Consider the following 15,428-nt stretch of genomic DNA (forward strand, 5'->3'; position numbering starts at 1 on the left):
TAAGGCGGTAGGGAGGCAACCACGACCACTTAGGAGACAGGAAGTGAATATAAGATTTCATACCACTGGTGCAGCTTGTAATGCGTCATCTGTTACAGAGTGTCTTTACTTGTACACACCCCGTAACAGTACAATCTGACCAAGACTGGACCCAGCAGACGTAGTGTTTTCTATGGATGAGAGACGAGACCCATGCCATTCAGATGACCGCCCACCTAGAGTTCGGTTCTGTTAAAGATTTCTGCCTGTTAAAAGGGAGTTTTTCCTTGCTACTGTCACCAAGAGCTTGTTCATGGTGGGAATTGTTGGGTCTCTGTAAATAAGAATACAGTGTAGACCTGCTCTATATGGAAAGTGTCCTGAGATGACCTTTGTTATGATTTGGCGCTATATAAATATAATTGGAATGATGGAATGATCTTCAGAACCACACAGCCTCTGTTTCTCAGTGCCACGCAGCCCATCGCTGTAACTGGTGCACAGCCAGATCTTACAAGCCTACAGCCTGTTGGCCGGCTCTGCTGACACCCAGTCGGCCATCTCAACTGTTCAGTCATCTGCCTGCCCTGAGCCACAGCCGTCGGCCACCACCACGTTGCCGAACCTCACAGTGGTCACATCTACATCGTCCACCTCCTAGTCGCCATCCAGAACAACTCCGCCCATCTGCCTGTCTGACTGAGGTCTTATTTTGCGCCACTGTCCAGTCCCCAGAACCTCCACCTGAGGACTTCTGCTTGACTGCTGTACAGTCCCTAGGCTGTCCCCCTGAATTCTTCGGCTCTGCCGCTCGCCCAAGATTCTGATTTCCATTGAACAGGCAACCAGACTCTTTGGCTCTTCCCCCCCAGTTTTAGTACTCTGGATGAAAGTTAAATAAGAGGGCGCACCACTCTGTAAGGGCCAGGGTATACTCGATCAGAACTAGTTTGTACAATGTGTTTTCAGAACAGACACACTCTTAGGTGGGGTGAAAAGCCTGCAGTCGTAGAGAGGGAGGACACACGATATTGTTAAATATGGGGATAATGGCACATATTTTCAGTCCCTCCTGAAAGACATTCATAGTGTTACACTCTGTTGTTCACATAAAAATTGACAGAAATAGTGAAGAATAAAGAAAAGAGAGCTCACAGAGAAGTTCAAACCCTGGCTCCTTTCTCATCTTCGCACAGCTGACCTATCACTGAGTTATAAAGTAGGCCTGAATGTTGGAAAGGTGCCGGGGCAGGAGTTTCCGAAGCAATTCGACTGTCCGAAAAGCAGTTCTGACGAGGTATACTGGCCCCTTAATAGTTTCTCGTTTCATCCAACCGCTCCACTGTTGCTTTTCCTATCTGCAGACTTTTGCCATGCACCTGTATACTTAAAAAGCTGATTATGAACACAGTTTCCCATATACATGACAGAGAAATCTGCAATCTTCAGGAGACATCTACCTGTGAATATCTGATTTCCACAGGTAGTCCTGGTGGCCACGTGGTTAAGACGAATACTATATAAACAATAACTACAATGTCCTCAGTTTGATACTGGCAACGGATGATAATTAATGTCAGTTATTTTTACGTAATTTCAAGTCGTTTATCCATCTAAATCTATATGATATATACACAAAAGACAGCTATTTTACCCGACATCAGGAATCATCGACAGTCAGTGGTTCCTTTGATAATGACGTTAGACTGCTGCTATGGGTGTCAACCGACTGGAAAATGTTAAAAGAACCAGGAGTTTCAGCTCAGTTAGGAGGGACTCAGTATAACTACAGCAGCTATGAAATGCTGACATTCACCTGTGTCTTGTAAGGTTGTATATCTTTATATCATATACTTTTTATATAGGGGAATGGTAAGTTTGGGTCATTTTTCTTGTTTGTTTTCATAATGATGAATGAATCAGTTTACTGTTATTGCCATGAATTCTGTTAATGTGTGATTAATGCTTTAGCTTCACATACGTTAAAAGTGTAAACTAATTCTTTACAAATCTATAACAAAATGTCACATAATAATGAATATTAGTTTATCCACTGCATAACGTTATGATCGCTCAATGAACCAAATGAAGGATCATGATGAACTCTACTCAGGTTTCTCATTTCACACTGGTTGCCTACTTTGACACTGGAGTTTTTAAATACTTGTTTTTCATGATTGTCATGATGTTTTATGTGTTAATAGTTAGTTCCAATCTTTTGCTCATTGTGCTTATCTGCATGAACAGAAGCTTACATGAACCTATGTACCTGTTTCTGTGCGGCCTGTTTGTAAATGAGCTGTATGGTAGTACAGGGTTGTTCCCATTCCTTCTGGTTCAGATCCTCTCCGACGTTCACACTGTCTCTGCTCCCTTTTGTTTCCTTCAGATTTATTGTGTACATTTCTACGGATGTGCAGAATTTTTCACTTTAGGTGTCATGTCTTATGACAGATACCTTGCTATCTGTTACCCTCTACAATATAACACACGTATGACATCCAGCAGGGTTGCAATCCTTACTGCATTCATATGGTTATACAATGTACTTCTTACAGTTGTCATGATGTCTCTGAGTGTCCCTTTACAGCTGTGTGGAAACACGATTCAAAAAGTGTACTGTGACAACTACTCCATCGTTAAACTGGCCTGCTCCGACACTACAGTCAACAACCTTTATGGAATTGTTAACTTGTTTACAGTAATCTTTGCTCTTATACTTTTAATTCTTTACACTTATATGAGGATACTTAAAGTGTGTTTTTCTGGCTCCAAAAAGACCAGACAGAAAGCAGTCAGTACCTGCACGCCTCACCTCGCTTCCCTGCTCAACTTTTCTTTTGGGGCTTTCTTTGAAATAGTGCAGGCCAGATTTGATATGAGCAGTGTGCCCATTGTGTTGCGCATTTTTTTATCATTATACTGGCTTACATGCCAGCCGCTCTTCAACCCTGTACTGTATGGACTGAATATGTCCAAAATCCGCAACATATGCAAAAGTCTTTCTTTTGGTAAAAGAATGTAGAAGACTTACTGTGTGTCATCTGTCATCTAATGGTAACTGTGTAATGTGTGTTTTAAATGTGACAAATTATACATGTGGATAAAATCTTCTATGTTTAAAGGACCTACAGTTGATTAAGCTAGTCCATTGTCTGGACTATGTAGCTTGTTCCTACGTTTTTTTTATTTTTAATTGTGAGGCTGCAATGCTCATTGTAAAGAAAAGCAAACTCTAAGACACCCAGCCAGATGCACATATTTTATATTTTCTGTGTATATATTTACAGTTGTGCTCATAAGTTTACATACCCTGGCAGAATTTGTAAAATGTGTACCATTCTTTAATGAAAACATGAATGATCAGGCAAAATATATTTATTTTATTTTAAATGGGATTCAAACTAAACTATGAGGCATCTAAAAAAAAAAAGAACAATCATTAAATAAAGCATAACAATAGAGAAAATACTGAGATGGTCCCTGTTCAAAAGTTTGCATACCCTTAGTACTGTGTATTGCCCCCTTTAGCAACAATGACAGCTTGTAGTCTTTTGTGATAGTTGTGGATGAGGCCCTTTATTTTCTCAGATGTTAAAGCTGCCCATTCTTCTAGGCAAAAAGCTTCCAGGTCCTGTAAATTCTTGGGCTGTCTTGCATGAACTGCACATTTGAGATCTCCCCAAAGTGGCTCAGTGATATTGAGGTCAGGAGACTGTGATGGCCACTCCAGAACCTTCACTTTTTTCTGCTGTAGTCAAAGACAGGTCGACTTGGCCTTGTGTTTTGGATCATTGTCATGTTGGAAAGTCCAAGTGCGTCCCATGCGCAGCTTCTGGGCTGATGAGTGCAAATTGTCCTCCAGTATTTTCTGATAACATGTTGCATTCATCTTGCCATCAATTTTGACCAAATTCCCTGTGCCGCTGTAGCTCACACACCCCCAAACCATCAGCGATCCACCTCCATGGTGTACTTTTCATCATAGGCATTGTTGACGCCCCTCCAAACATAACGTTTATGGTTGTGACCATAAAGTTCAATCTTAGTCTCATCAGTCCAAATGATTTTGTTCCAGAAGCTTTGAGGCTTGTCCAGGTGCTGTTTAGCATATTGTAAGCAGGCTGTTTTGTGGCACTGGCATAGTAATGGCTTTCTTCTGGCAACTCGACCGTGCACTTTTCTTCAAGTGTCTCCGTATTGTGCATCTTGAAACAGCCACACCACTTTTCTGTAGAGAAGTCTGTGTGTCAGCTGAAGTTATTCGTGGGTTTTTCTTTGCATCCCGAACAATTTTCCTGGCAGCTGTGGCTGAAATTTTTGTTGGTCTACCTGACCATGGCTTAGTATCAACAGAACCCCTTATTTTCCACTTTTTTATCAGAGTTTGAACACTACTGATTGGCATTCTCAAATGTTTGGATATCTTTTTATATCCTTTTCCTGTTTTATAAAGTTCAACTACCTTCTCTCGCAGGTCCTTTGACAGTTCTTTGGCTCAGAATCCAGCAAAGTCAGTGCAGCACTAGAGGAAATGTGCAGGAGCCCAGAGACTCACTTACTTTTTATACACAGACACTAATTACATGCAAACAGGTGACAGGTGTGGACAGTTACCCTGACTAGCCATTTAAACCTGTTTGTGTCAACTTGTGTGCATATTATCAAGCCAAAACGTCAAGGATATGTATACTTTTGATCAGGGCTGTTTGGGTGATTCAACTTGTCATTATCATTTAAAAAGAGCAAATACAATTGTGTGACAATAAATAACTTCGTCTGACCACTAACCCTGAATGAAAGAAAAGTTTTTCCATGATCAAACATATTTTCTAAAAAAATGGACAATATTTCACAAATTCTGCCAGGGTATGTAAACTTATGAGCACAACTGTATATTTATTTTGTTCCCCATATTTTTTATATCTGTATTTATTATATGTATATTGTTTTTTTTTTTTTAAATACTTCTGATTCTTATTGACACAGTGCTTGTCTGCTGTGTGTTTCTGCACCTTTCTGTCTTTGCTGCTGTGACTTGTAAATTTCCCCGCTGTGGGATAAATAAAGTTTATCTTATCATTTCTTATCATAGATCTTCCAGCATGCAAGGCTCAGGCCTACAAGTCTACAGCCTGTTGGCCATCTCTGCTGTAGTAATAATGGCTTAAAGGATTTTAGAATAGTTAATTATGATAATTCATCATTTGTACAAAATTGGAAGTAGGGTGATTGATTCGACATTGGCTAGGAATAATCAATATTCAGTATTAAAATATGATTGTATTCATACAGCACCTTTCAAGAGCAGACATCACAAAGTGCTTCACAAAAAAAAGAAAAGAAAATAAGGGACAGAGTAACAGACATTAAATGCAGGCGACCAGCTAAAACCAAGACTCAAAACAAAAATAAATTAAACAAAAGCCAAAAGAAAAAAAGTGTTTTTGAGCTGCTTTTTGAAATGTGTCCACAGTGTCTACAGATCTAAAGTCCAATGGGAGAGAGTTCCAAAGTTTAGGAGCTACAACCTCAAAAGCACAGTCTACTTTGGGCCTGGAGTGAGGAACAGACCCTGATTAGACAGATCACATATTTCTACTGGTATTATGCTTGCTTGACCATGAAAGGCTCTAAACGTGATTACAAAAATCTTAAACTGGATTCTGAATTTCATGGGAAGCCAGTGTAAAGACATCAGGATTGGTGTTACATGAGACCTTTTGGCGGACTTGTTCAGAAGATTGGCATTTAAGCATTTAAGAGCACTTGTAAGCACATCAGAGATGTCTTCCTAAGACAGGCAAAAAGGCAATTGCAGTAATCACGAAAATAAATGCATGTATCATGAGTTTTGCATTGTTTCTCAGCTGGCAGGAACAGATGCAAATCAACAATTTACAAGCAGGTCAAGACTCAGAGCCTGGCCCATAGAAACACCTAGATTACGTAGGGTAGGTTTAACAGAAGAAGCCAAGACTTTCCATCACCCTCGGGAATGTGCCTGATACAAATGTCAACTTGTTTTACTCCGATTCTATCTTCAGTCTGTCATTGCCTCCACTCTAACTGATTTCCATGGGGGGGTGGGGGGGGGTTCGATTTCCCCTAACCAATCACTAGAGACCAACGTATCTGCCTGAATCTTGACAACGCTTGACAACAGCTTGTCAACAGCATTAGTCCCTTTGTGGTACTCATTGGATCGATCGCTTTCCAACCGAGAAAAAGCTGTTCCATGTCATGATGCCAGACCAGAAGCAGTCGACTCGGTGGAGTGGGTGGATTGAAAGGTCTGGACCCAGGCAAGGACAACGCCTTCTGTTGCAGAAATAAGAACTTAAGTTTTGTCAGTATTTAGCTATAGAAAATTATCTGCCATCAAATCTTTTATAGAGTTTATGCAATTCAGTTTTGAAACACTTTGAGGCTAAAACAAAATGTATAATTGACTGTTGTCAGCTTCAGAATGGAATGAGATACCTTTAAAATTACTTATTATCTGCCCAAGAGGAAGCAAGTACAATGCAAACAGCATCGGGCCCAGGACAGAACCTTGGGGAATGCACAAAACAGAGGTTCAGTTGATGAGGTATAATTATGAACTGTAACTGAGAAGGTCCTGTCTGAGTCAGCTTTGGATTGGTTCTCCATACCTGTCAGAGATACCCACTCACTGCCTACCAATACAGAAGATTCTCCTGCATCACCGTGCATTAACAGGTCATTTGAAACTCTGAGAAGAGCTGTTTCTATTGAATGAAAATGACAGAAACCAGCCTGTATGATGTGCTCATCTAAAACAGCTGTAAGCTGCTTAGAAACCCCTTTTTCTAAGACCTTAGCTATAAAAGATAAATTAGAAACAGGCCTGTAGTTCTGGGTCAAAGAAGGGTCCAGATTATTTTTTTTGAGAGGTGGTTGAACAGCTGCCTTTTTTTAAATTAGCTGGGACATGTCAGTTTCAGTTAATTTAGCTTTCGATAGCCTGTCACCCATTAACCGGTAACTAACCAGTTGTTTTTTAAGAAAAAAACAAAATGACGTGTAATTCAAGAAGCGCGTTCCTTTTAGTCCGGCTTTCAGTGCCACGGTGGTGGGGGGGTGAAGTGCTTCACCAGCCTCCCAGCAGCAACGATCACGAGACAAACATTGACGCCGTTGTTGATGGTCGAATGTTCGCGCATAACGTCACACAGAGCCCCAGGGGATGCGAGTTAGCTGCCACAATGTTTTTAAAGTTATCGTGGATGCAGGCCAACAACAAAGGTAATGGTCATGTAGTTTTCATTTGTGAGATCTGTCCAGCAGTCGGTGGTCAGAGCTAACTTAGCTTGTCTGCCGTGGCTAGCTTGACTTTTAGCTCATCCTTCTCCTCCTCAAAGTGTTTATCAATGCATTTAGTCACAGTAGCTCTCAATGGCATAACACACTCGGGCTGAAGGTACCAAACTTTGAATCCCTGGCCATCTACCACACTGATCGGTAGCGTATCGGTCTCAATCATTCAATCACTCTTTCTCCCCCCGGCTAGCAGTGACGGGATCTTTGGCTGCGAGCCGTCCTCGGACATGGTAGCTGGGTACTTGTTCTTAATGTGGTACAGCATAGTGCTAGTACTACTACTGAACTGAAGAGTAGCATCACATGATCTACATTTGACTCTGTTGCCTTTCTGGAGGAAATGGTCCCACACCAGGCTTCCTTTAGCGCAATTCATTTTTAACTTCAGGCTGCTAGCTAGCAAAGCCGTTAGCTGAGTATGTATGCAAATTAACCTATTGACCGACATGCATAACAGGTCAAAAATATTCACCAATCAATTCAACCAATTAACCATTGACATCCCTAATAAAGAGCACACACGGACCATTGGAATCGATAGCATTTTTTAACAAAGAAGTGGGTAAAATGTCAAGGGGATTAGAGGAGCTGTTCATAGTACTAACCAGATTTGTGAGTTCTTATAATGAAATTGGAGTCTTTGTGTGTCATTTATCTTACCAACAAAGGAGAGACATTTGTTGTACTCACTAAATGAAGTATTTGGAACAGCAGGTGATGCAGGAGAGACAATGTTACTGATGGTGTCGCACAAGATTTTGGGATTACTTCAACTATTTGATACAAGGTTAGAGAAGTATGTAGCTCTGGCATCTGTAACCATGTTATTACTATCTGTTAAACGTTCTTTTAAATACTGGTAGTGAACTTGTAGATGTTATTTCTGTTTCCACAAACGCTATTTTAAGACAGGTTTGTTTAAAAGAGCGAATACTGTCGTTCATCCAATGGGAGGAATTAGTCAGAGGAGCCAATCTAGTCTTTGTAGGAGTTACTTTATCCAGGACTGAAAGTGCTCATTAAAAGATCACTATAAGACATAATAACAGGGCTGTTATAAAAGGCAGCAGCAGAGAGATGGTTCAGGATGCTACAGTTGATTTCACTATCCAAATTAAAAGAAAAGTCAAATAAAACACAATTATGATCTGAAATGAAAATATCCTCAGAAAAGACACACTCAACCTTTAAACCAAGACCAAAAACAAGGTCCAGAGTATGTCCTCTGATGTGTGTGGGGCCTATTACATGTTGACTGAGATTAAGACTCAGTGATATTAATAAAACTAGAAGCAAAAGCTGGTTCAAAAACTACACAAAATCCCACAATCCACAATCCGCAATGCGCCAATCACAGTAGGTTTCTGTGATGAGTGGTCAGTGTTTGAAAAGCTGTTTTCTATGTTTCAAATGTTCCAAAAATCAGTTTCATTGTTTTAAAAAGTTTTGTGAATATTTTAACGCCCATGCCGAGTCCCTGGATACTTGGGTCTTCCACTTCTATAGTCTTCCACTGGTTTTCACATTATAATTGCACACAAGGAGAAGCACACACAGTATAAATATGTAAGAAATAAACTGTTTACTTGAACATTTTTCACTGTGCTCATGTACTCCTTGGGAAACGTTACCATAGCGTCCTGAGACGGCAGTTTGCTCTCTTACCTGACATCAGGAATCAACAACGATCAGTGGTTCCTTTGATAATGAGGTCAGCCTGATGCTGTGGGTGTCAACCGACTGGAAAATGTTAAAAGAAGCAGAAGAAGTGTGAGTGAGTTTCAGCTCAGTTAGGAGGGACTCAGTATAACTACAGCAGCTATGAAATGCTGACATTCACCTGTGTCTTGTAAGGTTGTATATCTTTATATCATATACTTTTTATGTAGGGGAATGGTAAGTTTGGGTCATTTTTCTTGTTTGTTTTCATAATGATGAATGAATCAGTTTACTGTTATTGCCATGAATTCTGTTAATGTGTGATTAATGCTTTAGCTTCACATACGTTAAAAGTGTAAACTAATTCTTTACAAATCTATAACAAAATGTCACATAATAATGAATATTAGTTTATCCACTGCATAACGTTATGATCGCTCAATGAACCAAATGAAGGATCATGATGAACTCTACTCAGGTTTCTCATTTCACACTGGTTGCCTACTTTGACACTGGAGTTTTTAAATACTTGTTTTTCATGATTGTCATGTCGTTATATGTGTTAATAGTTAGTTCCAATCTTTTGCTCATTGTGGTTATCTGCATGAACAGAAGCTTACATGAACCTATGTACCTGTTTCTGTGCGGCCTGTTTGTAAATGAGCTGTATGGTAGTACAGGGTTGTTCCCATTCCTTCTGGTCCAGATCCTCTCTGACGTTCACACTGTCTCTGCTTTGTTTTGTTTCCTTCAGATTTATTGTGTACATTTCTACGGAAGTGCAGAATTTTTCACTTTAGGGGTCATGTCTTATGACAGATACCTTGCTATCTGTTACCCTCTACAATATAACACACGTATGACATCCAGCAGGGTTGCAATCCTTACTGCATTCATATGGTTATACAGTGTACTTGCCACAGTTGTCATGATGTCTCTGAGTGTCCCTTTACAGCTGTGTGGAAACACGATTCAAAAAGTGTACTGTGACAACTACGCCATCGTTAAACTGGCCTGCTCTGACACTACAGTCAACAACCTTTATGGAATTGTTTACTTGTTTACAGTAATCTTTGCTCTTATACTTTTAATTCTTTACACTTATATGAGGATACTTAAAGTGTGTTTTTCTGGCTCCAAAAAGACCAGACAGAAAGCAGTCAGTACCTGCACGCCTCACCTCGCTTCCCTGCTCAACTTTTCTTTTGGGGCTTTCTTTGAAATAGTGCAGGCCAGATTTGATATGAGCAGTGTGCCCATTGTGTTGCGCATTTTTTTATCATTATACTGGCTTACATGCCAGCCGCTCTTCAACCCTGTACTGTATGGACTGAATATGTCCAAAATCCGCAACATATGCAAAAGTCTTTCTTTTGGTAAAAGAATGTAGAAGACTTACTGTGTGTCATCTGTCATCTAATGGTAACTGTGTAATGTGTGTTTTAAATGTGTAAAAAATAAATCATGTAAAAATAAACATGTAGATAAATGTGGTTTGAATCTTTGAGGTTTTTTGATACTAAACCTAAAATCCCTAAAGAAGCTCTCAAGGTGAACGCTTCTCTTGTCTAAAGGCCTTATGGTTGGTAAAGTCGGTCTATTATCTGGACTGTGTAATATATAGGAGCCTATACGTTTTTAAATTTTGTGATGTGAGAAGGGTAGGGCTTATAAGCTATTGTTTATACCTTTAAAGTCATTGCAATAAACTTGTTTCAACACTTCATTTCATTTCATTTATAATCAAAATTCAGGAGTCCAAAAGAATGAACAATTATCTTTCTTTTCTGCAGATTTGTTGTTTCTCTTTTAAAAGGATATATTAGCAATAGGTAGTGCAGTGACTCCTCCTGTAGTCATCACAATACTTTTTAAAAATTTCTTGAAATTATACAATACTATGTGTAGTTTCTTTGAATTGCGGTAGTAAAACTGTAGGTCTTAGCTGTGATGGATGGATCAGAACTTTACCGCTGCACTCCTGTACACCATCTATTTTTTTTCTGTTGTTTAAGTTCAAGAGAGTTTATCTGCCATTTATACTGGCACAAGCCGTGCTTACAGGTTATGCATCTAGTGAAGGGTCATCCCCATGGGCAACAAATCTAATCACATGACATGCATCATTAACAGACGTCGAAGGTGTAGATTTCATGGATGAACTTTCCTTATATGAATTCCAGGTAAGATGGGACTCAGCCTAGGTGTGTGCACTGTTTGTTTTGCTCTCCCAGTTTCCATTCATGGCAGCTTTTCAGTATAAGCCTTTCCACAGTCTCGTGGCACAGTGGTGCTGGTGTGTCTGTCAGATAAGCAGCTGGGTGCCTCTGCATTTACACAGTCCTTACTTGCCTTTTAAACAGTCTTGTTCTGAGACCCCCCTTTTCAGGAAAAAAAAAGCTCATTAGATAAGTATGATCTGTGCAAATCAAAGATGAGCATCCACAGAGGCAAAAAGAAAAACTTGACAATACACAAAGCAGACAGACCTTCAATAGCTGCCAGCTGTGTCTGACAATTACAACTTTCTGAAACATTCACACCCACTTCACAAAATCTGCATTATATGAACAAGTATTTTATTTATTATATCTATAATAATTATTTGAAAATTACAGATTGACTTATTTGCTTTGATTTTATTTAATCAGATATTCTGTGTGCTTTAATGCGCTTTACCATGCACTTCGTAATCAAATGAAAGTAAAGTAAATTTACTTTTGCTTTTGTAAATACAGGGAAAATTCAAGATTGACACATCCATAATAGTAAAGATCAAGTTTTACAACAGCTTTAGAAAACACCTCGCATCATGAAATTGAGAAATTGACTTTATACGTTTGCAAGTAGAAGAACCAGTCGTCAGCAGGCAGTTAGCATCTGTCAGCATAGATCCAAGCAGCCACCATCCTTTTGTTTGCTTTGAAGGAAAGAATTAGCAAACAATCAGTTCAAGGTTCTAAATTTTCATTTCTTTCTTCCGGGCTTTTTGGGCACAACTACAATGACTGGGACAAACAAAGAAGACCTGGACACTTCTGTTTTCCTGAGGACAGGTCCTCTCCTCTAACACCACATTATCTGTCATATGATAGCTATGAGCTAAAGCTCCTGACAGATGGCTTTCTACAGCTTGTTCAATAGCTGCAGAGTGAACAGTATTTTATAGCTTCAAATTTCAAGTTTAATGTTTATTTAACCTTCCTCTTGTGTTAGGGTCGGCACGACCCGTTTTTAGGTTTTAAACGTATAAAAGTAGCACATAAATTTGTTTATTGCATCAAGGCTTTTTGACTTTGTCAGGAACTTCTATCAAAACAAAATAAAATTTAAAAAAACAATTTCACTAAATGATAAAATGCTCTGATGAAAATTATGACCTTTGTGTTGTTAGGGTCGGTTTCGACCCAGTTATAATATAAGATTATAAAACAATGATTAGTGCCAAAACTGAAATCATAAACACACTATCAGCCAACAGCCAGCTCCTCTCCCAACCACTTGAGCTTTAGTTAGGGGCTTCTCTCTTTACCTGTTTGTCTCCTTCCCTGAACAAACAAAACAAACAAAGACAGACATGTCCAGACATGTAAGGCCAATTCACTTTAGAGTTGGTGACTTGCAGAGAACACATCTCCAGTTTGCAGCATGCAAAAATGAGAAGAAGAATTACAGTAAGCCAAGCTCTGGATCATATCTTTACTGAAAATGAGGCAGAGGACACAGAGCAGCATAGCGATACGGATGAGAAGGTCTCTGAGGAGGAAGACGATGTGGAGTATCAACCAGAAGGCACAGACACATCTGATGAGTCTGATGAGGAGGTCACCGGTGCTGAAGCTGCTCCCACTCCTGGGTGGTAACATCTGTTGGAGCTCAGTACCTCCTGATGTACATGGCAGGGCAGCTGCTGCAAAGGTCATCAAAATGACCCCTGGGATCACAAGATTTGCTGTGACGAGAGTAAGTGACATCAAGACATGTTTTGATCTGTTGATGCCATTGTCACTAAAAAAAGTCATCATTGCTATGACAAACCTATATATATATATATTATATATATATAAATATAGGGTTATATAAATATTTATATACCGCAAAGTAAGAGGGCAATATGGATACAATGGGAAATCAATTGAGAAACTGGATAAAATACCCAGATGGTAATGTCATCTGTTATGACCTGGCTCAAGATGGCCACAACAAAAGGATTAAAGATTAAAGCTTATTTTTTATTAATTTAAATCAAATCCAATTAAAGCCAAAGATAATATGGGGTATGAAAATCAATAGAGTCAGTGGTGTGTGAATGATGCATGCGTGAATCATGTCTGTGCAAGTGTTGCAAATGCAAACCAAAATCCTAACAGACGTAAACTAAAACACCAAAACCAAAACCATGTGTTACCTGCGGAGGCAAGCAGAGAGTGATTACAAATCAGCCAGCTCTTTAATAACCTGGGAACACTGGGGCCCACAGGTGCTCCTGATCACACCAAGCAGCCACTCACACAACCAATAGAAATAGACCACTTAGAGCTGCCTTCAAGATGACCTCAGGGGTCATCACACATCACATTGATGCAAACAAGGCTAAGAGCTCTGTGAGGCTATAGTTGAGCTAAATGCTAACATCAGCATGTTAACATGGGCACAACGACAATGCTAGCAGCTTGATGTTTATGTTCACCATCGTAGTTTAGCATGTTAGCACGCTAACATTTGCTACTTAGAACTAAGCACAAAAGACCCCATTTTCACCAATCAGCCCTGACTTGGAGTTGAGGATGCCATCATCTACCTGCTCAACCGTGTCTACGCCCCATGTCTTTTTGTTAGCTTATGGATAGCTGCTAGCTAAACTGTTATTGTTGTAACTAAACTGCTAGAGTGTCGTTCTTCTTCTTCTGGTGTTTTTGCCAGTTACCAAACAGCTTCAGCTGCATTACCACTTACTTCTGGACTGGATGATAAATTCAGTAAAAAAAGTTAAAGTTTGGTGTACAAACTGTACAATATCAGTTTGTCCGATTGTACGATGAATGTGTGGTGAGTCGTATTGTATTCTGCATCATTTCATGTCATATTCTGATTGGTTGGTTGTTGTCATGGGTCGAAGCAGCAGTCACATTGTGACAAGTTGGTCCTAAATTTCTGACACTCAACACTTTTCTGCAGGTTGTCTTTGGTCAATCTCACAGTGAGATCTAGGACCAACGGACTGATGACCAAAGATTTGACCATGTTTGTCACAACTGTCAACTTTCATCTCAGACAGCACAAACTGTGTAAAGGGGCCTTAAAGGTGTATTGATTCCCATTTACCATATGTAGCATAAAATACAGGAATATTACAGACAGTAACGTTATTCTAAATATGACTGTAAATCAGTTGGGGGTCACTTCACTGTTTCGGCTCGCTCGCCTCCAGACTGCGGACACGAGCAACAGGACGCTGACTGCGGTTCACTTCACGGCCACCAGTGTCACTAAAAACAAGGACTTTCTGAAAACTCCACATGGAACCTCTAAGAGGAGATGTGTGTTGCTCACAGATCATGACAATAGGCAAATGAGGACGTTTTGAGTTTGAATCAACAGCAAATTAAAACAGTAGCAGATCCAAAAACAGGGAGGACTCTTACTGAAATATGACCAAATATAAAACAGACATGGAAATGAGAAATAAAAGCCTGATTCTCTCTGCAGGTGACATAAATAAAGGCCCCAGACACTATTTTAGAATTTACAGTAAATTATGAACTACACATTTCATCAGGCAAGAACATTAGAAACAACATTGTGCTGCCTTCTGCTTTGCTGCTTACCTTTTCCACCTAATAACACATGGAGACAAGTTACATTTATTTAATATGACTAATTCATGATGCACAATTTGAAAAACAATGAAAAACGAATGCAAAAGCAAGTCTTCAGCCTCCGTTGCAGACTGCACATGCCGCTGCCCAGATACTCTGACGTCAGAGGAAGAAACCAGAGATGGATATCCGAGCTTTATAAAAACAGACACCTCTTCGTACTACGTACCACAGTCCTTTAAAGTAGCTGTAATTAAACCTCTTCTTAAAAAGCCCACTCTTGATCCAGAGGTTTTAGCCAACTATAGACCTATATCTAACCTTCCCTTTCCCTCCAAGATTCTTGAGAAAGCAGTCGCCAACCAGCTGTGTGACTTTCTACATGACAATAGGTTGCTTGAGGACTTTCACTCAGGTTTCAGAGCTCATCATAGCACAGAGACAGCACTGGTGAAAGTTACAAATGACCTTCTAACTGCATCAGACAGAGGACTTGTCTCTATACTTGTTTTGTTAGATCTTAGTGCTGCATTCGACACCATTGACCATCATATCCTATTACAGAGACTGGAACATTTAATTGGCATCAAAGGAACCGCACTAAGCTGGTTTAAGGCGTATTTATCA

The 15,428-nt window shown here is 39.7% G+C and overlaps 2 protein-coding genes across 2 annotated transcripts; both read left to right on the top strand.

Annotated features, from left to right (window-relative positions):
- Positions 1-364: 364 nt before the first annotated feature.
- LOC139285384 (olfactory receptor 4E2-like) lies at positions 365-3,004 on the top strand. Its single transcript, XM_070905947.1, is given in 2 exon segments — positions 365-396; positions 2,059-3,004. Coding segments are annotated over 2 exon segments (978 nt in total).
- A 6,438-nt stretch (positions 3,005-9,442) lies between these two features.
- LOC139284866 (olfactory receptor 6N1-like) lies at positions 9,443-10,606 on the top strand. Its single transcript, XM_070905203.1, has 2 exons — positions 9,443-10,346; positions 10,557-10,606. The coding sequence occupies exons 1-2, from the start codon at positions 9,443-9,445 to the stop codon at positions 10,604-10,606; spliced, it is 954 nt and encodes a 317-aa protein (XP_070761304.1).
- The last annotated feature ends 4,822 nt before the right edge of the window (positions 10,607-15,428 follow it).

The sequence above is a fragment of the Enoplosus armatus genome, chromosome 5 (genome assembly GCF_043641665.1).
Source record: "Enoplosus armatus isolate fEnoArm2 chromosome 5, fEnoArm2.hap1, whole genome shotgun sequence".
NCBI classification, from domain to species: Eukaryota; Metazoa; Chordata; class Actinopteri; order Centrarchiformes; family Enoplosidae; genus Enoplosus; species Enoplosus armatus.